Source organism: Populus trichocarpa, chromosome 2, assembly GCF_000002775.5.
Source record: "Populus trichocarpa isolate Nisqually-1 chromosome 2, P.trichocarpa_v4.1, whole genome shotgun sequence".
Classification (NCBI taxonomy): Eukaryota; Viridiplantae; Streptophyta; class Magnoliopsida; order Malpighiales; family Salicaceae; genus Populus; species Populus trichocarpa.
Genome location: NC_037286.2, coordinates 9,638,468 through 9,663,397, shown reverse-complemented (window position 1 = coordinate 9,663,397; position 24,930 = coordinate 9,638,468). Strand labels below are relative to the sequence as shown.

The 24,930-nt window shown below is 32.0% G+C and overlaps 3 protein-coding genes and 1 long non-coding RNA gene across 7 annotated transcripts; 3 read left to right on the top strand and 1 right to left on the bottom strand.

Annotated features, from left to right (window-relative positions):
- Positions 1–1,286: 1,286 nt before the first annotated feature.
- On the top strand, positions 1,287–3,920 carry LOC112326478 (uncharacterized). 2 transcript variants are annotated; one of them, XM_024594322.2, is made up of 5 exons: positions 1,290–1,662; positions 1,739–1,867; positions 1,948–2,112; positions 3,120–3,425; positions 3,565–3,920. In XM_024594322.2, the coding sequence occupies exons 1-5, from the start codon at positions 1,390–1,392 to the stop codon at positions 3,703–3,705; spliced, it is 1,014 nt and encodes a 337-aa protein (XP_024450090.2). In that variant the 5' UTR covers positions 1,290–1,389; the 3' UTR covers positions 3,706–3,920. The 2 variants fall into 2 exon arrangements, with proteins under 2 accessions (XP_052306613.1, XP_024450090.2); XM_052450653.1 differs by lacking the exon at positions 1,739–1,867 and having other exon boundaries at positions 1,287–1,662.
- A 4,859-nt stretch (positions 3,921–8,779) lies between these two features.
- On the bottom strand, positions 8,780–9,558 carry LOC127905005 (uncharacterized). Its single transcript, XR_008058569.1, has 2 exons — positions 9,412–9,558; positions 8,780–9,295 (listed from the first exon to the last, which is right to left on the bottom strand). It is a non-coding gene; the product is annotated as an uncharacterized LOC127905005 (long non-coding RNA).
- On the top strand, positions 8,964–14,606 carry LOC7472693 (uncharacterized). Its single transcript, XM_002302405.4, has 5 exons — positions 8,964–9,239; positions 9,340–9,468; positions 9,669–9,833; positions 13,846–14,151; positions 14,269–14,606. The coding sequence occupies exons 1-5, from the start codon at positions 8,964–8,966 to the stop codon at positions 14,407–14,409; spliced, it is 1,017 nt and encodes a 338-aa protein (XP_002302441.2). The 3' UTR covers positions 14,410–14,606.
- A 3,078-nt stretch (positions 14,607–17,684) lies between these two features.
- LOC7472692 (probable protein phosphatase 2C 12) lies at positions 17,685–22,567 on the top strand. Of its 3 annotated transcripts, none has more exons than XM_002302404.4 (10): positions 17,685–17,887; positions 18,037–18,330; positions 18,488–18,659; positions 19,518–19,671; positions 19,750–19,813; positions 20,153–20,260; positions 20,784–20,909; positions 21,044–21,279; positions 21,509–21,711; positions 21,814–22,567. In XM_002302404.4, exons 2-10 carry the CDS (start codon positions 18,130–18,132, stop codon positions 21,837–21,839), a joined length of 1,290 nt encoding a protein of 429 aa, XP_002302440.3. In that variant the 5' UTR covers positions 17,685–17,887; positions 18,037–18,129; the 3' UTR covers positions 21,840–22,567. The 3 variants fall into 3 exon arrangements, with proteins under 3 accessions (XP_002302440.3, XP_024451314.2, XP_024451313.2); XM_024595546.2 differs by having other exon boundaries at positions 17,686–17,887; positions 18,100–18,330; XM_024595545.2 differs by having other exon boundaries at positions 17,686–17,887; positions 18,024–18,330.
- The last annotated feature ends 2,363 nt before the right edge of the window (positions 22,568–24,930 follow it).

The window sequence follows — 24,930 nt, the reverse complement described above, 5'->3', positions numbered from 1 at the left end:
TCATTCCATGTCAGCGAAAAGATTTTCTTCCTTCTCTTTTCATCCTTCTTGTAATGAAAAATCCTTAAAAATCACAGTCCACCTCCATCCCTCCCTCTCTGTCTACAAAACAGTCAACCTCCATCTCCTCCCTCTCCATGCTGAACACAAAAAATAAGAGACACCCAGAAAAATCACAGCCCACACAGCACCACCCTCCTCCCTCTCCAAGACTGCTGGGAATTTTAAAGGAAAATCTGCAAATCTATGAGTAGTATTTCTCCTGAAAATCCAAACCAAAACTCCAAAATCTAAGATTGCTGGAAATTTTAAGGGAAAATCTGGAGACCGAGTTTCAAGGAACAAATTTATGTCTTCAATTTGTAGTGAAGCACCTTTTCTAGCTATCTCCATTTTGTAATTTGCTTGACAATTGACACTACCACATTCTTCGTTTTCAATGAAATTCAAGAATCCTGCGTTGGTTACAATGCTTTGCAGAAACAAGTTGTTTTCAAGTATGAAACAAATTGTACTATCTACAGGTTGATGCAGTAGCTTAACTCTTAGTGGACAAGTGTTATAATTTCTTGTTTGTCATTTGATTTTCTTTTCTCTTGAGAAAATTGATACTTGGTTTTTCTTCTTAAAAAGAAAGAACAGGAGCTTCAATCTAAATAAACATAAAATCACAAGGAGCATGGTCAAGGGATCTCTATCCTAATTACATCCTGATATATAAATCAATAATAATAATAATAATAATAATAATAATAAAGAAACTCTAAACCACTGGGAGGGGGCATTGTGGATGAGTTCGCTGTTTTTTTCCATTTTGCCCCTCTCAATACAAAAATAAATGCTATCTATAAGGGTATATCATCTTTTCATAGGGACACATTTGTATTTCAAACATTCAATAGGGGCACAAAGTTTTTTGCATTTTATTTGAACAATAGTTATCAAAATAACCTTTTAGGCAAAATAAATAAATAAATAACAATACCAAATGGGATAGATCAAGACCAGCAATACCCAGGTTGGATATGGGCATCGAAGAAATCAGTGGTTTGGAGATATTTACATAAAGATTGAGGTTTTTCAAGGGATTTTCGTAATTCTCAATTAGAATTTTTTAATTGAAAACTAAAAAGATAATATTTGCTGTTTTATAAAATGAATAAATAAAATATATAAACTGATAAATTATAATTTGAAAATATTTAGAAAAATATTGCAAGTAAACGACATATCATATAGATCTTTAAAGCTTCGTTTAAATATATAAACTGATAAATTATAATTGAAGTGATTGTGATTAGTGTTATACTTAAATGCACACTTTGGCCCTTCACTCCTTATGCCTTTCCCTGAAACCAAACCAAACCCAACCCTCCCTGAGAAGAGACTATGAAGGCGCTGGTGACCGGTGCATCCGGTTACTTAGGCGGTAGACTCTGCCACGGCCTCCTTAAACAAGGCCACTCCGTCCGCGCCTTGGTCCGTCGCACCAGTGACATCTCCGAGCTTCCTCCTCCCTCCAGCGGTGGAGTCTTCGAACTCGCATACGGTGACATTACCGACTACCAGTCTCTCCTGGATGCCTTCTCTGGTTGCCAAGTCATCTTCCACGCTGCCGCTATCGTCGAACCCTGGCTTCCAGATCCTTCAAAATTCTTCTCCGTAAGCACATCGTTGACTTCAAATTTTTTCACTGAATTGATAAATGAAAAAAATATGAAATTAATTGTTGTGTTAGGTTAATGTTGAAGGATTGAATAACGTGCTACAAGCAGCCAAAGAGACAGAAACAATTGAGAAGATCATATACACGTCGTCGTTTTTCGCACTTGGTTCCACTGATGGATATGTTGCTGATGAGAGCCAAGTAATTGAAAATTATGAAGTGTTTCGATTTTAAGATTCATTAATTTTCCCGAAATTTGATTCGAGTTTTTGTGATTACAGGTGCATTGCGAGAAACGTTTCTGTACGGAATACGAGAGATCAAAGATGATTGCTGATAAGATTGCTTCACAAGCTGCGGCAGAGAGGGTGCCGATCGTGATGCTTTATCCTGGTGTTATTTATGGTCCAGGGAAGCTCACTACTGGTAATATAGTGGCTCAATTGGTAAGATTCTTTTCTGTTTTTCTTATTCATTGAATTTTAAATTTTTATTTGATTGTTGAAATCATAATCGTAGCTTGTAGCTATTGAGACTGGTGTGTGTGTGTGTGTGTGTGTGTAGGTCAATTGAGGTTAGTTGTATTCTTTTCTTGTTTGGTTATCCTTAGATGGTTTATGATATATCAAAGATGATATTGATTTAGGTTAGAAATTGGTAATTGTATTGCCGTAATGGTATTGAAAATCACTGTTGTCTGACTCTGTTGTTGTCCTTGTCTTGTATTTTGTTTGGCCAGGAGAAACGCTTTTAATAAAGTGGGAATGGTTTGCTAGGTGATATTTGTTAATTTTGATGTTCTTCATCTAAGTCTGTCAAAGTTGTGCTTCATTCTTTTTTTATTTTGGTGATTATGCATTTTTTCTTCGCATATTGGATTTGTTTTTTGCACATTTGTTGGAATACATGCTACGTATATAGCTGGGGCATCTACTTTGATGAGATTCTGTTTCGTTTAGTCTCTCTGGTTCATGATTTTCTTACGGGAATTTAAACCTGTCCTTACTATAGTAATATATGCACATCAATTCTTTTTTTTATGCCTTGGTGTCTTAATGCATTTTTGGAATTCATTGGAGATCCCACCTACTTCTATACTTTCTTGGTTTTTGGGGTCATTACCTTCAAGGCTGCATTGTTGGTTTTTGGCATCTAAATGAGGATAATCATTTAATGGGGGAGCCTTCCCATGTCCAGCGAGAGACATTTTGTGCCATAGCGTGTGTATCTGAACAACATATTTTCTCAATTAATAACAGAATTTAATGTTCTATAGCTTTGTAATCTCAGCTCATCCAATGCTTTGCTGGATGTTTACCAGGATATTTAGGCTATGGGAATGATAAATTTTCCTTGTCCAGCGAGAGGCATTTTGTGCCATAGCATGTGTATCCGCACAATGCATTTCCCAACGAATAACAGAATTTAATGTTTCATAGCTTTCTAATCTCAGCTCATCGAACGCTTTGCTGGACGTTTACCAGGATATATCGGCTATGGGAATGATAAATTTTCCTTTTGTCATGTTGATGACCTGGTAGATGGTCATATTGCAGCAATGGACAAAGGTAGACAAGGTGAAAGATATCTACTTACAGGAGAAAATGCATCCTTCAAGCTTGTTTTTGATATGGCTGCTATTATCTCTGAAACAAAAAAGCCAAGGTTTAGCATTCCTTTATGCATAATTGAATCTTATGGATGGTTATTGGTTCTTGTTTCTCGACTTACAGGAAACCTTCCTCTCATCAGTCCCCCGGTATGCCCCATTGCTTTAACCACTCAGTTCTGACCCTGTTATTCGTTTGGTGTATTGTTTTTTTTTTTTTTTATCTATCGAGTTGGCTATCGAGATAATTCTTTTGATATCTGACTCTATACTACCTTTCTACGAGCAGACTGTACATGTTCTAAGACATCAGTGGGAATATTCATGTGAAAAGGCCAAGACAGAGCTAGGTTATAATCCTCGGGGCTTGGAAGATGGACTGAAAGAGGTCCTTCCATGGTTGAAGAGCATGGGGGTGATCAAATACTGAGGAAAAATGCTTGTTGTAACATGTGTTGTTGCCTTGCACGGGTGAGATGTTAACTAGTTAGCGGGTCCGCTTAAAAAATATGATTTGCGTTTAGTTAAATTTAAATTCAATTCTTAATTATTTTGTGGTTTTTTTAAAATTTAATGTATATTATAGATTTCACTGCCATATGTGTGTTTTACATTTATAGTTTAAATATATCTTGATATTTTCTATGATACTGAGATAATAAATTTGAGATTAATACCTAATTAATACATGATTGTGGCATGTCATGTAAACTATGATACTAAAATAATAAATTCGAGATTAATACCTAATTACCTAATTAATATATGATTGTCATATGTCATGTAAATATGTTATAGCAAGTTAACATTTCTGATTTAACTCATGTTAGAAAATAACGCAAATTTTGGATGACTGGTTTAGCTATTTATCAATAATTGACTGAACCTTGAAAATGGATAATTCATTTATTTCAATTTAAGAGTTTTATAGATTTTTTAAGACAGGTCTTGAAAAAATTTAATCGGAACCTTAGAATTACCCGTGCATCTTATGAATATTTGATTAAAAAAATCAAGCTTGTAATTTATTATTTATTTAATTAAAATTTTATTTAAGGAGCCTGGTATTGGAATGGGTCTTTTCATGGTTATTAAGCCTAGTACAAAGCCCGGGTTGGGCAGATTATTTCGGGTTAAAACTACATTGTCTTAAAAAAATGTTAAAAAATTAATAGGTTTTGACCTGCTATTTTGTCAAACTTGCTTAACTTTGAATTGATTTTTTTAGACTTGGCTTGGGCTAAGAGGTGGTTGGTCGAGTTTTGGATCAATCTGTTAGGTTCAATTGAGTTTAAAATACCGTCTTTCCTTGTTATTTTCCAATTGATTGTTAAATCTTTTTAAAAAAACAAAATGTGCATTGATATAATTTTTAGCATTAAGTTTCATTTATCCAAATTTAATTATAAATCTATGCGCACAAATGATGGAATTAAGCAATAACAATTGCGACATGTGGAAGAATTATTGTCAATTTTGAATATATTAAATTGAAAATGAATTATCTAATATACTAAAACAATTAGATTTCTTGATGGTCCTACCTTCATGTAGATAATGAAGTACCTTCCCAATTATTTTTGTTTTCATTTTCATATTTTTTTTTTACTCGAAACCTTTTTTTTTTCTTTGATTGAATTTTTTTTATGATCTAATTAGATGAGATTAAGTTTGAAATTGTGATAGAAAGACCAAATTAAAAAATAGAGGATTGAAATGTAAAATATAGAGAAAACACAAGACTAATTTCAAATATGCGACAATTTTCATTTTGATTTAGCAATTTATTTTGTTTATTTTTTAATCTTTGATTTAAAAGAAAAGAAAGAAATTCTTAGGAAAACTGCTGAAGAAATAGAAAGTTATAGGTTGTCATAATTCCATCAACCAAAATTATCAAGCTTTGTGTCAAATGGTTCCATTCGACGAGAGAAGTTCGATGATAATGGTTTTTCACTGTAAACATTCTTGAAAAGGTAAATCGGGCTATTTAACTTTATTTGATTAAGTTGACTTTTGTTTTTCAAGTGATTTTGAGGGTATTTTGGGGTTGATAGGTAATTTATGAAAACTTATATTGTGTTTTAAAAATATTTTCAATATAGTTATGAAACTCGACTCGGCGGGTTGACTCAGGACTTTTGGCATCCATATTGATGACTTTTGTAAACCGCTAGAAAATATGAAATTAAAAATGAATAGAAAATAGTTTAAATTAATCAAAATGAGTGTTAAGAATAACATGAAAAAAAAATTGGGGTGAACCTGATTAAAAAAACTATAACAATATCATCATGAACCGGTAATAAGCTTGTAAAAGAAATAAATGATAAAAAAGGTAAAATAAATATATTCTGACATGAGAAAATGGTCATGAGAACTTAGTGGAATGATTAATATGGTATGTGCAAGGAGGCCACATGAAAATTTGAATTTTGGTATAAAATCACCAACCGACCAGTTTTACGCCACAAATATAACTCTTAATCTGATCGTTGAATCATGTTGAAATTTTACATGGAGTCACATGATATATTTTCTTATCTTAAGTTAAAATTTTAGGGGAATCGAAGTTCGGTAAGTCTTTGCAAGAATGTCAGTTGAACTAAAATATAAAAAATAAAAACATGGGTTAACTAAGGGGTAAAATAGTCATTTGAAAAAAAACAATCTAGCCCTACTTATTCCTTATATCCAGAGTGAGCTACTGGAAAATGGAGAAAGGAAAAAAAAAAGGGAAAAAAGCTAGGTTAACATTAAAAATCCTTGAGAGTAAATATAAATTTGTCATGGAGGGTGATGAAATGAGAGATTAACATCATCTAACATGAAATCTAGAGGGGGGGGAATCAACTGGGAGAGATAAAAATATGAGAGAGAAACTCATAGTCGAAGAGGGAGAAAGAAGAGGTGTAGAAAAATCTTGACTAGTTAGCATTTGAAACTCATTTTATTGTCCAGTAAGGAGTTTCAAACTCATTTAAATAAGTTTGAGTAAAATAAATAAATTTAATGTTTAATTTTTAAATTAGAGTTCTAATGAAAAATTAGGGTTTTGTGAAGTCTAATTGTTTAAAGAAATTGGAATGAAATAGGGTAGAGACAACTTAAAATGATGAAAAAGAGAGAAAATAAGGTGTATTGGGTGTATGTGTGATAGGCCATGTTAGGAAGAAATGAATAAATTGAGTTAGGTTTATGCTTGTTTAATTGTGTGTGATTGATTTATATTGATGTGTTAGTGACGAATGAAAAGGTAAAAGATTAATTTAGTTAATTATTATGGAATTATTAGTAAGCTTGATACAAGTACATTTACTATATAATGGAAGTTATATGTTGTTGTTGTTTTTTGGGACAAGTAAGATATTTTTGTTTTTTATAAAACAATTATATATGCAGTTTTTTCAACGCATTTTTATAATTTAAAAAATTTGAGTTCAAATTATTTTTTTATGCATACATGTAATCAAATAAATCGAGAATTATGTGTGCAAATAAATAAATAAAAAGTCATTAATGATACCAAAAATAAAACTTAAAAAATCGAGGGATATATGTAGATCAAGATATTTAATCTCGAAAGACGGGATATTTACCCGGTTGTATTTGCTAAATTTATTTATTAAAATAACATTTTTCTCTCTCTACCACCGGAATCTAGCGATCTCTTTCTATTCTCTCCCAACCAGGGACTAAAAATAACAAAAATAAAATCTTGTACCAAATTAAATTGAAAAAATATTGAGGTATATAAATTGTATAAGTTGTATGATTTTTAAAGTTCAAGGACCAAAATACATCTTTTACAAAACTTAATACTTAGTGTGAGAGGGTGAACAATGGAGACTTGTATAGTAAAAAAAACCCATGTCTTTTAGAGTTATATTTAAACCTTGTTTGATTTTGTGTTTCAAAAGTGTTTTTGAAAAAAATTGAAATTTTTTTTATTTTTTTCTTTACTTAAAATTAATATTTTTTTTATGTTTTCAGATCATTTTGATGCGTTGATGTCAAAAATAATTTTTTAAAAATAAAAAATATTATTTTAATATTTTTCTAAATAAAAAACATTTTGAAAAATAATCACTACCACACTCTCGCGTGGCGTTGTGTGTGTGTGAGGAGGGGTAACATTACTTATCACTTGATCGATCACAAATCTTAAGCTGAAAGAATCCTAGAAACTACGGAAAATTAGTGTTTTGGGTCAATAAGGTGGCTGGACACAAGAGAGAGATAGACGGATCGATGAAGGCATGGGTGGTATACAAGGTAAATTTAAAATTGGTTTTGACTCGATTTATTCGGAACAAACTTTAAATATTTAACGAGATTTTTTCCATTGTATAATATCATTTGAAACTGTCTTCTAGTTGGCTTCAAAACAATATTAAAATTAGATATGTTATTTCTATTTTTTTAAATTTTTAATTAATGTGGGTGTTCGGGTCAGCTTGCGCGTATCTCGACTAATCCTACGGGTCCTGAAATTAACGATCATATAAGCTTCTACTGGCCCTGAGGTTTGTAGAATTCAAACTAGTGACATCTAGAGAGCAAACTCAGGACCTGACCAGTTAAGTTACTTCCTTAAGATTTGTTATTTCTTTTTTAATAGATGGTGTTCGGTTTGCTAAATGTTATTTTTCTCTTCAAAATCACTCTTGAGATGGTGATTTTAAGAAAAGTGACTTTCAAGGATTTAGAGTTTTATTGTTGGTTTAATGATATAGGTTTTGTAAAAAATTATCATTTTATATTTGTTGTTTTCTTTATAATTTTAAAAATATTCGAAGTAGTTAACACCATCATAACCCTCTATCGTTGTCCTAATGACAAGTTCTTGTTAGTATTTAACTAGCTGTACTCATAAAATTTTAAAAGTTTTACTAATAAGAAGGATCTCTAAAAATATGATAATAAATTTAATATACTAATATAATAACAAAAACTAGTAATTCAATACCATGAAATAAGTTATATCTCTTACATAAAAAAAAAAACTATTTTGAGTAGCATATTGTTTATTGTCCAAAGAGAATGGAAATTTGTGAACTAGTTTGTAAATTAAATTTAGTGTAGTTTTGACTACCATTATTATTTAGTGTAGCATATTGTTTTGTCCTAAGAGAATGGAAAATATTCTATTATATTGTTAAAAAAAAATAGCTTCAAATAAAAACGTAATTATTATGAATTGAGATCCATAATTTATTTTGATTTATTTTTAATGAAATTATCGTGATCTCAGAAAAATATATTGATATTGGGTTGATGTTCAGTTTTTTGAGTATCTTTTTATATATTTATATATTATTAAATAAAAAATAATTCTAGAAAAAATATAATTATTGATAATTAGATTTTATGATTTATTTTTTATGGGGTTATTGTGATCTAAAAAAAATTGCCAATGAACCGTTTGTTTAGTGGGATCCACCGATCGGATGGTAAATGATACCTGAAAGAAATTGCTACTAACCTTAAGACCGGGAGTGATATTATATTAGAACAAAAGAAGGCCTCTTCATTATTGACGATGGAAGGGTACATAAGAAGGGTCAACTCAATAATGCTGGCCAATCAAGTCCGATCTACAAATCAGGGCAAAAAGTCTTAACAGAAACATCACTGCAAGTACACTCGTATCTGGTCAGATTTTCTCTCCATAAGTTGTCGTTGAGAATGAAGAAGATAGTTGTGACCGGTGCATCTGGTTTCGTAGGCGGGGTACTGTGCCACACCCTCCTTAAACAGGGCCACTCCGTCCGGGCCTTAGTCCGCCGAACCAGCGACTTGTCCGGCCTCCCTTCGCCCTCTACGGGGGAGAACTTTGAACTCGCCTATGGTGACGTTACCGACTATCGGTCACTCCTGGATGCCATCTTCGGCTGCGACGTGATCTTCCATGCTGCCGCCGCTGTCGAGCCCTGGCTTCCAGATCCTTCTAAATTCTTCTCCGTAAGCACGTCCCGTCCGCTCTGAGTTTCCGCTTCCACTTTTTCTATATGAAATCACTGAAAACAACACTATTTAGTTTTCTGTTAATAATTCTTGACAGGTGAACGTAGGAGGATTAAAGAATGTGGTGCAAGCAGCTAAAGAGACAAAAATGATAGAGAAGATTATATACACTTCTTCAATGGTGGCCCTTGGATCAACTGATGGATATGTTGCTGATGAGAGCCAAGTGAGCAATAATACTATTTGGTTTCGACTTATTTCGCCCAGATGGATTGATTTGAAATTGCATAATTAAATCAAAGAAAGATTCTTTCCAAAAATCTTGGGTCCTGGATTTACGGGATCACGAATCACAAAAGTTGATCCAATCATACAATGAACAAGACTTTTGGAGAGAACATTGATTTGGGATTATGGTTGTTACAGGTACATCACGAGAAGTATTTCTATACAGAGTATGAGAGATCAAAGGTAGCAGCTGACAAGGTTGCTTCACAAGCAGCAGCAGAAGGATTGCCAATTGTGACCCTTTATCCTGGTGTTGTTTATGGTCCAGGGAAACTCACAACTGGCAACGCTCTGGCTAAAATGGTAAGATCGTCAACTTGTTCAAGTTATGCTTGATCGTATGTTTTTGATGACTCGGTAATATTTAGGAGTGAGCGGTGGCCGGTTTTTGGGGGAAAAAACTCGACCATACTAAAATTATAAAAATTCAAAATTTTAAACTATACCCAACTGATTTGATTTAGATATTGTTTGAAAATGAGTGTTAACATGTTTTTTTATTAAAAATATTTAAAATTTATTTTTTTTAGTATGTTTAGATTATTTTATACATGATGATATCAAAAATAAATTTTAAAATATATAAATTTTTTTTTAATATTTTTTAAAATAAAAATATTTTAATAAATAATCACTATCACACTTGTAAATACCTTATTAATATCAAATCAATTTTGGTTTTATTTTACTATTTTCAACTCAAACTATGGCTATCCATTTACTCAGATCTTATGGAAAAAAAACCACTCCAAGATATGGATGAAAAGTCAAGATATTGTTTGGTTAATGTTTTGACATCAAGAAATTAAAAGATAGAAACATAAAAAAATAGAAACGGGTTTGGTGGAGAATTAAAAAAATAAGAAGAAGAAAAATGTGTTTTTGTCTTTTATCTAAAAATTATTCTTTTATCTAAAAAATAATTTTTAGACAATTTTTTATTTATCTAAAAAGGAGAGACAAAAGGTACAAATATAGAGACGAAATTAAGTTAATTTTTTTCTACAAATATCTTTTTAAACATTTTTATAATTTTAATTTTAATTTTTATCATAACATTTAGATCTACATCATTGAAATTGAAATTGATTAATTTAATTTTCATCATTAAATTTGAAAACTATAAAATATAGAAGCAAAAATCATAAAATATATAAAAAGAAAAGAAAAGAAAGTAGAGAGAAAATATAGACCAAGCGGAATTCAGATAAATTACTGAAAGGATCATCATTAAATGAAGGTGCTTTCATTAATTTAAACAATTTTATTGTTGGATTTGAGAGATATTTGGATTTGAAGTAATATATCTAAAAAGTTTAAAAACTGGATTTGTGTGTTGATTAGTTATTTAAAAGTGATTTTTAATATTAGATTTATTTTAATAATATTGATTAGAGTATTTTCATGTCTCTTTTTTCCTATGAAAATGAAGCTGTTTCTTAGATGGCTGACAAGCTAATTGGAATTCAACAATAAAACTTAGAAACCGACAAGAGACTAGTGAAAACAATGACAAATCACGCATAATTCAAATCAATGTGGCGTCACTTTTTAATGTTTTCTAGCCCAGTAGCGATTGCACTTGGTTTTAAGCTCATATATTTTATTTAATTTACTCAATTTCAAATATATTTTATCTTTTACACACATATTAATATTTTAATTTTTAAAAATGTTTTTTTAAGAATATAATTGTATTAAGAGTTTGGTTTTTTCATTTCATTCGTAGTAATATGAGAAAATCAATTGCTCAAAGTAAACGATAAATTATTTTATATAATTTAATAATTTGTAATAGTTAAAAAAAATATATGAATTAGAGTAAATGAGTTTTTTATGAATTAAATAAAATTAATTAACTAAAACGTGATTTATATTAAAAAGTATAAGAATAATTTTTTTTAAAGAATGAGTGTAGCTTTTCAACATTATGATTGAGAAAAAAATATCGTTATTAAAAAATCAATGTAATAATTTATATATTTATATATTTATAGAAATTAAAAGTAGACACTTTCTCACATAAAGTGAATTTAATAATGAAAAGGTAGGGGTTGACTGGTAAAAAAGAAATATGTATCTGTGATAAAATTATTATTTTATATTTTCAACTGTGTTAGTTTTAACTATCTATTGATATAAATATTTTATTTTTAAATATATTTTAAAAAATAATTTAATACCTGAGTAAATCATAATTTAATTATATTATATTATTAAAAATTAATTAACTTTTTTAACATGAGTAAAAATCTTTTTTTAATATGACTTTAATGACTAGATAAATTGCTATTTTAATTTAGTTTAAAAAAAATTAATGTCCATATTGTAAACTAAAGTGAAAATAATTATCACTATTTATTATTTCAAATATTGCAATTTTGATATTAATACATATTAAGGATAATAATAAAAACTTATATTTTGTTTTATCTTGTCTATTATCAATCTAATAAATCTAATAAAATATAAAGATATTCACTGAGTTACATATTACTATACTAAAGATAGCTTCATCTATGTTTTTATTTCATATTACCATCTCTACTTAGTTGTTTCTGTCTCTCCTACCCCCCACAATGAGTAAAATTTATTATATTACCCATAGGTTACTCTTCTTTCTACTGAGCAAGCTCCCTTCATACCCAATCATCATATCCAAGAGGCAACCTTTGAACCATTTTTTTAAAATATGGTAAAAAAACATAATGCAAAAAATATTTAGAAAAATAACACAGTTTAGAAAATCATATATGATATTTGTGACTCATAAATAACAAGTGTCATTTGCGACCTACTCAAATTGTAAAATTATTAAACACAAGATTTAATTAGGAGAGATGAGTGAGAGAAATAAAAGGAAAGAAAAAGTCTTCAAAGGCACACTGAAACTCCAATAACAACATCACTGGTACCATTAGAAAGATTTTGATGGGATGAATTCAATGACATTAAGAAAGGTCACCAACAGTGATTGAAGTGAGCTACATGAGTGACTCATAGACAAGTGAGCTTCGACATCTTTAGACGGTTCATGTAGTTCACTCCATTCATCGTCAGTGACCTTATTTGATGTCGTTGAATTTGTCTTATTGATATATTTTTTATAATGCTAGTGATGTCATCATCGGAGCTTTAATATGTCTCTGAGATTATTTATTTTCTTTGTTTTTCTCTCCTTGTAATTTGTGAAGAGATAGGAGAAAAAAAATTGAAAAAAATATTCTAGAGGTACACTAAAGCTATGAAGACCATGTCATCCGTGCCATTGTCAATATAAATCCAACACATCAAAGAATGTCATGAATAGTGAACAATTGTGTTATTTTATAAATTTTTTCTTCTTACCATGCTAGAGTACTAAAAAGTTCCCTTCGAACCTATGGCAAACCAATATCATACTCAGGGCGGTATAGTGAGATCAAATGATATCCGAGTGAACCTTATCTTACTTGGTACAAACCAAGTTTGATAGTGGTCATTTCCAAAACTATATGTCAGTTAGGTTCTATCATTTAAGCTGGAAACCAAATGTGAACAAATCGATGTATATTATACAAATTTCAACTGAGTTGACCTGACTTAAAATCTAACTAGGTTGGTTCAATTTAGTTTTGCTGGTTATTCAGGTTTTTATTGATCATAATGCAAAATGATAGAAATATTAGTAGGTTTAAAACAGGTTGTCACATGTGGTGTTTAACTCAGTCCGGTTCATGACTCAATTCAAGACTAGGGTCATGAGTTAAGTGGGTCAACTTGAATCGATTCAAAACGATAATGTTTCAATTTAAAAAAAAAAGTTAAAACATTGTTCTGAGTTATTTTTTTTAAAATAAAAAATAATCTTACCCGAGCTTTGACCAAGTTATAAATAAACCTCTCAAATCTAATTTGGTTTACATCGTAGATGAACAGGTCATCAAATTGACCCTCTAGAACGGTCGTGTTTAATAGCATTGTTTTCATGTTTTTGATCGGCCTTTCTGAACATAGTCCACGCCTTTGCAATTTTTTTTTCAGACAGGGGATCTGCTTGTGTACGTCACTAGCCACTTCAATAACCATCCGTGGAATTCCATGATGTATCATGGTCTTATTTGATGTTATGACGTTCATTTGTAGCTGTTTTCCACCCCCTCCAATGAATATATTCATACCCATGGTGCTTTTAGTTAAGAACAAGTTTTGGCATCAAATTACGTATGCTAGTTTGCTGGATTCTTCCCATAATGAAAAGTAATCTTGTAAATTTGTATATGTTTCCTTAAAATGCACAAGCAGATTGTGATGGTTCTTAGATTTGCCATTTCAGTTGATTGATCGATTCGCTGGACGTTTACCGGGATATATAGGGCGTGGAAATGATAGGCTTTCCTTTTGTCACGTTGATGATGTAGTTGGAGGTCATATTGCAGCAATGGACAAAGGTCGACTGGGTGAAAGATATCTACTCACAGGAGAAAATGCATCGTTCTCACGTGTGCTTGATATAGCCGCTATCATCACTAGAACAGAAAAGCCAAGGTTTAGCATTCCTTTATGGGTAATTGAAGCTTACGGATGGCTGTCGATTCTTATTTTTCACTTTACAGGAAAGCTTCCACTTTTATGTCCACCGGTAAGCCCCCATCGTGACCACTAGTCAGTTCTGATCATATGTTTGACGACTAAAATTGTTAATCAAGAATTCTTCCTTTGATGTCTGAATCCTTTTTAATGTGTTTTACTGGAGCAGAGTGTGCATGTTCTGCGACACCAGTGGGAATATTCTTGCGAGAAAGCCAGAATAGAGCTGGATTACAATCCCCGAAGCTTGAAAGAAGGACTAGATGAGTTGCTACCGTGGTTGAAAAGCTTAGGGGCGATAACATACTGAGTTGGGTTGCGGAGTCAAGCTGTGCCCCTATCTTATTTGTTAGATTACTTGTTTAATATCAAATTCCCCGCTTCATTTTTAAATCACTTCTTCCAAGCGTATTTTGAGTTGTGACGATAAATCTATTATCTGTTCAAGAAAGGATCAATGCATTAGAAATGCAGCTCAATTACAACATCCCCTGACGATTAAATCCAGTTGCCATGTATGTAATTACAGCTTTTATATTTCTACCGGAACAAACATAACCTTAACTTTGAAAACTCGTGTTAATTCAGAGATCCTCTGTTTTCAGCTTGGATACGTATTAATCTCTTGTTCCATGTCCTATCCCCCTTGTTTCCTGTGAAGTTAATGGCGAAGCCACATAAGCAGTGGTGATGCTAATCTGACAGGCCCAGTTGGGTGGTATTCATCTGGAGTGAAGATTAGTCATGCATGTGGAAATGGAAGATAGGAAGCCAAGCTGGATACAATACAGGATATAAACGAAACCAAAATGGCTAAAATGGAATCAGAGAAAACAAGATGCCTGCAAGCACCCCATTTTTTCTTGTGATTACTCGCATAACCACAGATGCGAAAGTGCAAGAGAGGCTGCACTCAGTCCTTGTTACATTTTCCGTTTGAAATTCGGCAACTGTTCACAAGGTTTACAATGACCTGGCTTAACCCCTTGGAGGCACTAGTCTAAAACAACCAGGAGACGAACATGCCTAGAAGCTGCAGGTATAGCAAACACGCCATGATCCCCATGTGTCCAAGTGCTCTTCAAACTGAGAACTGAGGAAGATTAGATAGTGCAAATAATTGTTGCAGAGGTTCCCACTCCATGGATAGACGGCACCGCCAATTTCTTGGTGTAGAAAAAGTCTTGCAAAAAACCATAAACCATTACAAATATTTTATTAGTGTACGTGTGGTTGATGAGCTGTTGGGTAAGAACTAAGAAGTGTGTAGTTGTTGACAGCAACACTGCTTGGCAAGCCGGACCCTTGTCCAGCTTGCATTCTTGCTGTGCAAAAATAAATGGAAAATGCTTTGAAGCAGCGTGTCAACAGCAAAGACGAGGGACACAGAAAATAAGCATAGTACACTCTCATTAGTCATTTCTTTCTCTAAAGCTGCTTGGTCAAATTGTATCGTGGGCAGCCACTAAAGCCATCCAGTGAACACTGTTATAAGTGGTTGATCGAGCTCTCTAGATATCTTGTTGTTAATCAATCATTGATTTTATTCTTTCACGCGGATCGGTTAATTGCACTAAATTAGAGATTAACTGGCGCCGAGAATTCCGGCGTCCTCCAATTCCTCCAATCGGAGGTCAAAGGATTAGGTTGTAAAGACACAAAAATAAGGCTCCCCAGCCTTGCAGGTCCATTGGCCCTGTGTCCATCCACAAAAGAAGAGAAAGAGAATCTCTCGGGAAAAGTTTGTTTTTGCTGCAAAAATCGTGATTTATAAAATTTTAATTTTTTTTTGAAATTGTATTTCTTGTTATTTTTTAATTATTTTGATATATTAATGTTAAAAATAAATTTTAAAAAATAAAAAAATATATTATTTTTATACATTTCCAAACGAAAAACACTTTAATAAACAACTACTCATAATATCAAACACTATCTTAAAATAATGTTAAACACCACCTCAAAACTATGGGACATTAAAAATTATTTATTTATTTATATATAATTTTAAAAATTTTATTAGAAATTTTAAAATATTATTAGTTAAATAATACACTTGCCAAGTACGTGTTAAAAGAACTAATTCTCCTAAATGTGGATGAACATAAACAATTTTATTTTTATTTATTGGCAAACTAATTAATAGTAAATATATAAAGACTATAATGTTGTATTGACAATAAAACATCTCCTCATTTTTGCACGTTGTATGTATGTATGGTTTTTGTCCCCCTGATTTTCTTGACTAGTTACATTTTGCGCGTTGCTTCCCTTGACCGGCTGCACCTCCAAATATAGAAATGCATACAAGTTATACGACTCTTGCTTAAGCTAGATATTTTTATTTTTTATAAAAAAATATATATAAAGGTTTTTTTAATACATTTCTATAATTTTAAAATTTTAAATTAAAAATTTTATGCATATATATAATCAAATAAATTAAAAACTATATATGTAATAAATAAATAAATAAAAAATCATTAATGATATCTAAAAATAAAACTTGAAATCGAAAGACAAGTATAGATGAAGATATTTAATCTCGAAAGATATAATATTTACTTGGTTGTGTTTGATAAATTTATTTATTATATTTTTTTATTTAAACAAATGATAATAGAAATAGAGATATAAATTAAATAATCAAATAAAATAAAAGGGGAAAAATATACAAGGCTGCACATATTAAATAATATAATTTGAAAATATATATTTTTTATTTCTAAAATTAAAGTTTATCTATACAAAAAAAATATATAGATGAATTAGAAAACATTTCAAATTTAAATGTATATATAAAAAAATAATCATCATTTTAAAAAACTCTCTAAACAAAATGAAAAACAAATGCTGTAGTAATTTAAATATAAATTAAAAAAAATTAGAAAAAAAAACCATAAAAAATCATTTATAAAAAAAAATGAATTAAAAAAAAAACAAACAAAGACTAGGCACTGTTGGGCTTGACAAGCTAGACCGACTCTTTTCTTTCAATCCCACATTTTAGTTCCTCTTCTTTTAATCTCTAGCGCGCTGCTAGGTCTGATAAGCCAAGCATGATAAACTTATAGCATGCTATCCATGTCTGATTTTTTTTTATTTTGATCTCTTTTTTTTTAACCTTATATTTTTATAAAAAATTAAAATTAATTGATCTTAAATTAGAACTAAATCATATAAATGAAACTAAAAACTAAATTAAAAAAAATAAAATTTTACATAATCCATTCATAATAATACATGAAAAAATAAACAATGGATTCTTACCCAATGACCCATTTCTTTTGAGTAATACTTGATAAATCAATCCAAGCTACTGTGTCCCTATTAATCTCTCAAGTCGGCTTGATCTTTATTTTTAATAAATAAATTTAATTACTTAACTTCGACATAACGAGTGATCTAGACCCTACCATATTTGTCCCAGAGTGGGCCATCCTACTCAATCAAAGCAAATCAGACGGTCCTGTTAGCGTCCACAAGCGCAAAGATAGTTTTTTCTGACTGACAAGCCGCTCAAAAAATGGCTATCTTTCTTGCGCCGAGCGGAACGAATACACATCAGCATTCAGCAGAGAAAGACAGCTGCATATGCGCTATGCTATTTCTTAAATGAAAACAATCCACCTCCTCTCTTTCTTCTCCCTTTCTTTTCAACAATGGAATTTTTGCAGGTTGCTGGGATCCGCGTATCTCGATCACTGGAACACCAACAACAAAAACAAATGAATTTCTCTCTCAGCTCTTAATCTCTTTACAGCTGCTAGCTAGAACTTCTTTTTCTTGTAACTTTTCTCCTCTCTTGTCTTTTTCCAATTTGTTATGCTATTTTTCATGATTTATTGTTTTTGGTCAGACATTTCCCACATTGATCTATAGAATCATTATCTCTTTATCCGATGATTAATTATTCAACCAAAGTTTCTTGTACCAGGAAATGAAGAAATAGATATTCAGGCGTTGGCGGTGTTGTTAAGAGGGAAATTTATCTGTGTAGGGGATTTTTGAAGGAGGAAACATAATAACAATGATGGCTGCTGCGAGGGAACATCATACGGTGCCGCTCTCGGTGCTTTTAAAGCGAGAATTGGCGAGTGAGAAGGTAGAGAAGCCGGAGATTTTATACGGACAGGCTTGTCAGAGCAAGAAAGGGGAGGATTTCACCTTGTTAAAAACTGAATGCCAGAGAATCGTGGGTGATGGCATTACTACTTATTCTGTTTTCGGGGTAATTTCTCTTTGACTTAATTTTTTTATGCCATTTTAACGGATTCATGATCAGTTGAATTGAAATCAACTACTTCTTTGACATTTGCATGTTTTACTTAATTTCGGCAGGTTTCCTTAATACAACAAACCTTGTTTTTTTTGTTTTTTTTTTCCAGTTATTTGATGGACATAATGGGTCTGCAGCAGCAATATACACCAAGGAGAATCTACTAAATAACTTCATAGCCGCCATGCCTCCAGATCTTAACAGAGATGAATGGGTAGCAGCACTTCCAAGAGCTTTAGTTGCAGGGTTTGTCAAAACAGATAAAGATTTTCAACAGAGAGGTACGACATGTTTCTTTTGAAAATCAAACTTCAGTTGAAAACTCGAGGAGTATTTATGTTACATTGGAGTATAAACTCAAAGACCTTTACTCACACCCTTTGATTGGATGATTTTCTTGAACTGCTCAGCATCTGCTTTAGCCTTTCCACTATTGTTCTGGAACACGTGTTCAACTCAATTTACACACTTCGGTAAATTGCATCTTTGTTATTATTAATGGAGAGTTCACCTTTCGCTTGTCATGGACACTGATTTCCATTCATTTATATGTTTTATAAGACTCAAAAATAGTGACATTGTATTGATTGATGGAACATTAATATAAATACTAAGATTTCCACACAATCCATATTCCCGAGAAACGTCTTGATGCCTTCAGACTTATGCAGACATTTTACTTATTCATCATAACATTGTGCATCCACTGATGATAAATACATTTATTGATTACTGTAACTAATCATTCATCAATGTATTTCAAGGCACTACTGTTTCTTTACACTGAGGGCATCGTGTGATGTTTGTTTCACACCAAATTAGCAAATGGTTGATTTAACAGGATATTTTACAAGACAAATATGATTGTTAAGATTTCTGTATAACAGGATATTATTGATTTTGTTTTTCTCACTCATTGATTTGCAGGACCTAGGGTGCGTACCTGAATATGATTGATAATCATAATCTTATTCTATCCCTGTAGTTTACTACATGAATCAATAAATATGAATCTTTTGCCTTGGCCTTATTATTCTACTTTCTTTAGCAGTACTGCTTTTGTTGATTGAGTTGAGTGTTGTGAGCTTTGTATGCGAATGATGTTTCATTTTCAAAATTTGGTGTTTTTTCCTTTTCAGCTCGAACATCTGGAACAACTGTCACCTTTGCAGTAATCGAAGGATTGGTCATAACTGTGGCATCTGTTGGCGATTCCCGTTGCATTCTTGAATCTGCTGAAGGTGATCTCTATTACTTGTCAGCAGATCATCGGCTTGAATGCAATGAAGAGGAGTAAGTCAGATATACAGTGTCTTGTTATACCAATAACAGATCCTGTTATTACTGAGACATTAAGTTTTAATTTAACAGGAGGGAGCGCATTACTGCAAGTGGGGGTGAGGTGGGACGACTAAATACTGGCGGTGGTGCAGAGGTACCTTTCCTTGTGTAGCTTTTTTGTTCTTTTCAAATCTCAAATTGTGTACGTTTCTTGCACTTTTCTGTTTATGTGAAATGGAATAACTCAATGATATTCTCCTTCAAGTTAATTGGTCAAAGTCAGGACAACTACCAGAACATAAAAATAAGGCATTATTTAGCTTATGAATCTTTAAAGTCTTTAGAAATAGAACTGGAACACTTCTATGGAATAAATGGCCTGTATGATATTTTGAATGGAATTCTTCCTGTGTCATATTTAATTGAACTTCTATCAAAATTTGTTTTATGTATTGAAGTAGATTGTCTAACTTGGGTGGTAGTTCTGTTTCAGATTGGCCCTTTGAGATGTTGGCCTGGTGGCTTATGTCTTTCGCGATCTATCGGGGATGTGGATGTTGGCGAGTACATTGTTCCTGTTCCTTATGTGAAGCAAATTAAGGTTTGTTCTTAAGATTTTGTCATGTGTAAATTATGCTTGATATTGTATTGGTAGTTTTAATTCTATTGCTCGCATGCCACTGTGGGCTTTAAGTACTGTTGGCAAACTCCATGCTTGTCCTATACGTTACCTTTACACCATGCTTGTTCTATAAAGTACCTTTCTCTTTCTCATCATTTTTAACAATCTGTTTATCCATTAATTTGACGATTTTTTTCCTGAAATAAGTAACAGCACTTACAAAATGGATTTCTTTGATAATTTGCTGTGAAATTTAGATTGATTATAATATCAATGCTTGTCACCCCAGAGAACAAAGGTCACATGGACTGAGGCTGTTTTGGCAGCATCTTAAAAATTTATTTATGGTCTGCTTGTAGCTTCTCATGGCATGGTTTGTTTTTTTGAAGTAACATTATCTCATTGTGCATTCTTTGCACATAGCTTGATTCATACTGAAGCACAGTGTGCTGTTATTCACTTTTTTTCATCCTTAAAAGCTTCAAATCTTTGTGATTTTCAGTTGTCTACTGGGGGTGGTAGGCTTATTATCTCAAGTGATGGTGTTTGGGATGCTTTATCTGATGAAGTGGCTCTTGATTGTTGCCGTGGGATGCCAGTGGAAGCTGCAGCTGCACAAATTGTTAAGGTGGAGTGTTATTTTTTTCATGGAAACTCCAACTGAAATTGCTTCTGGTTTAAGATGCCATGGCTTCCCTACTATGGCACATTATGTGATACCATAACCTGTAGTCTGTCTTACTCTCTGCATTCCATTTGCAGGAAGCAGTGCAGGTGAAAGGACTTCGAGATGATACAACCTGCATTGTGATTGATATAGTACCACCAGAGAAACCAGCTGCCCCTTTGCCACCACCAAAAAAGCTTGGAAGAGGAGTATTCAAGTCCATGTTTCGCAAAAGGTCCCTGGAATCTTCTTCTCAAATTGATAAGGAATATCTGGAACCAGATGTGGTTGAGGAACTATTTGAGGAAGGATCTGCCATGCTTTCAGAAAGGTTTGTGCTGTGAAGATCATCATTGTTGGCTAAAATTGATGGTTTGATCTCTATGTTAGGCATTGGTGACAGATTTGTACGTTGAGTGCTCCTTTCTGGTGCCTTTTTGCCTTCCTGTGTGGTTGTGTTTGACACCATCCATAATGGGTGGTTTGGCTGCCCGTCTTTTGACAAACAGTTATTCTGGTTTTTAGTGTTTTGACGCAATGCATTTTTGTGTGAAATGCAGGTTAGATACGAAATACCCACTTTGCAAAATGTTTAAGCTGTTTATATGTGCAGTCTGTCAAGTAGAGATAAAACCTGACGAGGGTATTTCAATACATGTTGGTTCATCTGATTTTGGAAAATTACGTCCCTGGGATGGCCCTTTCCTTTGCTCAAGTTGCCAAGAGAAAAAAGAAGCAATGGAAGGGAAAAGACCACCAGGAGGTACAAACAGCAGTTCTCTACGGGTTTTTTTTTTCTTCGCTCAAGTCTCGCTCTACTTTCATGCTGACTGATTTTCCATTTCATTTGGGTTCAATTTTACAGATAGGCATAGCAGTGATAGTGATTAGCCAGCCATCCTTGATTTTATTTGCTTTTGGCAAGCCCTGACAATTGTTTCAGAGTTCAAGACAAATGGAAAGAACTTTCTCACAATATTCAGCCCCCCCAACTTCTCATGGGTGTCTGCATTTTGACCTGTTTGTGGTGAACTTGAAGGATTCACTTGGCTCTCTCCCAATTGTTTCTGAGCTCGAAGTTGGAAGATCAAAATTAGAGCTGTTTGCTTTTTACAAATCTGTTTCTGGCTTCAAAATAACAGTTGTGCTCGTGGTACCCTAAAGATCCATTGAAGGCTTTGATAAACTTATGTTTTTCTATCTGAATCTGTTCCTGTGCGGTTCATAGAGCTAACATCAAATGACAGTGGCCTTCTGATGTAATTTTGTTGTTATATAGAGAATTTGACTGAGTGTTGAATACAGATCCATTACAAGTCAGGTACAAGCTTGTGTGATTGGCCTGCTGGATGAATTTGTTCATGTAACATCAAGGTGAACCTTCCTTGGTGAAGTAAGTAGGAAGGTGAACTTCAGAGATAGAAAACTTGGCTATCAAATTTTTTTTTTTTTTTTTAACAATTGTCTCTATAATGTCAATCAGAATCCACTTCTTGTTGCTGTATACGAGCATGGAGACCATATAATTTTATTTGTTCGGGTTCGCAACTTGATCCTCCTTGATGAAGGCACTCGAATAGTTGAATGTGTCAGATGAATCATGTACTATTATCAAGCTTCCTCGAACTCTTGTTCTGTGTTATCCCTGTTCTTGAATTTTGTTTTGGTTTGATGGTGGTGCTCTACGATGTCGCTGTGGTGTTCGGGGACCAGCTTCATCAGGACAAAATGTGGACAATTTCCTGGCTGGAGGTTTTCGAGGTGAGTCAAATAACATGTGAACTCTGTTTTACTAATTGGGACATCTCTGTATGCTTCTCTTTGTTTCATCTGCCGATGCTTCCTTTGAGACTTTTCAAGCTGGAAGTATATAGTTGTAATTATCCGTGAATTTCATTAAAGGTACTGATCTTCCTGAGTGAAGAATCCAAGTCTGCTTAGAGATGATTCTCATTGGCTTAAGAGGCAAGAATTTTTAGGCTTGGTGGTGGTGGTGAGGTATTCATTTTTTAAAAGGCAACAAGCGTGTTTTTTTTTTTTTTTCAATCGACATCTCATATTTGTCTTGCACTTCTGGTTTGTGGGACCATAATGTTAAAAGGCAGTGGTTTGTGTGCTTTATCATGCACGAAAATAAAACTTATCACCATGACTTTCATAAACAAATAAAAAGCAGATAAATAAATATCCCAAGGTCCAAATCTTTTTGTTGATTAAGGCATTGCTTGGTTTTTATCTTATGGTTTGTCTCTCTTTTATAGATAAGTTTTAGCTAATTTTTCATCCCTCGAAAAAGGAGGGACGAAGATGGAGACAAAATAACGTTGATCTATTTTTTCTCATAAATGTTCCTTTGAGCATTTTATAATTTCCTTTTTTTTTTTTACTAATTTTCTCTCTCACGCTCATTTTAATTCTTAGAAATATTTTTTAAGAGTGCGATTATTTAAAAAGCTTAGTTTTTTAATTTCATCAAATTAATATGAAAAAATTAATTGTTCAAAATATACAATAAGTTATTTTATATCATTTGATAATTTATAACAATTAAAAAATGTAATGAATTAGAGAAAAAAATTTTAGGACTTGAATAAAATTAGTTAACAAAAGAGTGATTTTATTAAAAAGTATAAAGAGAGTTTTTTTTTTTAACCAATTGAGTGAGTATTGATCATTTTGGAAGAAAACGAATATCATTATTAAAAATTTAATATAATAATTAAAAAGTATATAATATTGAAAATTAATCATGTTCTTAAATTAATTGGATTTAATGATGAAGAGGTGAGGATTGAGTGAGAACAAAAAATATGTATTTGTGGTGAAATTATTATCTTGCATTTTCAACTATGCTAGATTTTAATTTTGTGTTGGTGCAAATATTTTATTTGATAATTAATTAATTAAATTAATTTTTTTATTATTAAATATATTTGGAGAAATTATTTAATGGTCAAGTAAACTATAACCTAATTATATTGTCCTCTTAGCAATGAATTATCTCCTTTTTTTATATAATAATTACAATTTTTTTCTAACATGATTTTGATTAGTGGAGAAATTACTATTTCATTTTCATTTTCGTTTTCTGTTTTCTTTTCATCTCATTTCTTTTTCCCAATTATCTCCACCCTTTTATTTCAATGCCTAAACTAAACATTTCAGTCCTGTTAGAGCATCTCCAATAGAGAAGATAAATGGATAGTCAAAAATAAAAAAACTAATATTTTAGCTTTTCTTTGCTTGTTTTTCATACTCTAAGGGGAAAGCCAAATAAAATTCTAAAATGTCTTTTCTTTTCCACAAATGTTATTCTTACATATCTCTCAAAAGAGCCAAAACTAACAAAGTAGGGTCAACAAAAGAATAAGCCAATTAAATCTAGTCATGTGGAAAAAAATAAACATCAAAATCATTAAAAAAAAATAAAACACTTATTTATTCTGCATAATAAAAAAATATATTTATATTATTCAAAATGTTATTTTATCAATTTACCATTTTGAAATAGCGTCTCCGCAATTAGGCTATTGCTTCAAACATTCAGAAGAACTTGTCACGCGCGCGTGCATGTGTGGATGAGTGCTTGAAAGAGGATTTTTTGTCTGGTGCCATGATTTGGTTATTGCTGCCTTTTCTTCTTTTCCATGACTAGCTCTATCCACTGAAAGAAAGAATAAGATATTAGGTAGCCGAGGGCAAAGCAAGAAGAAAGAAAAAGTTTTTCTGCACCTAAGGATCTTATGGAGTTTTGAGTGTGAAATCTTTGTTTTATGCTTTGTCATGTTTTCTTTTTTTCTTACTCTCATTCCTCTTTTGACTTTAGTGAAAAAAAATAAAAGCTAGTATGTATGATACAAGTGTTGTTAATTTGGAATCGTGGTTCAAACATTATTTTATAAAAAAATTAAAATATTTTCATATACATATTAAAAATAATTTTTAAAAAATAAAAAAATATTATTTAATATATTTTTAAACA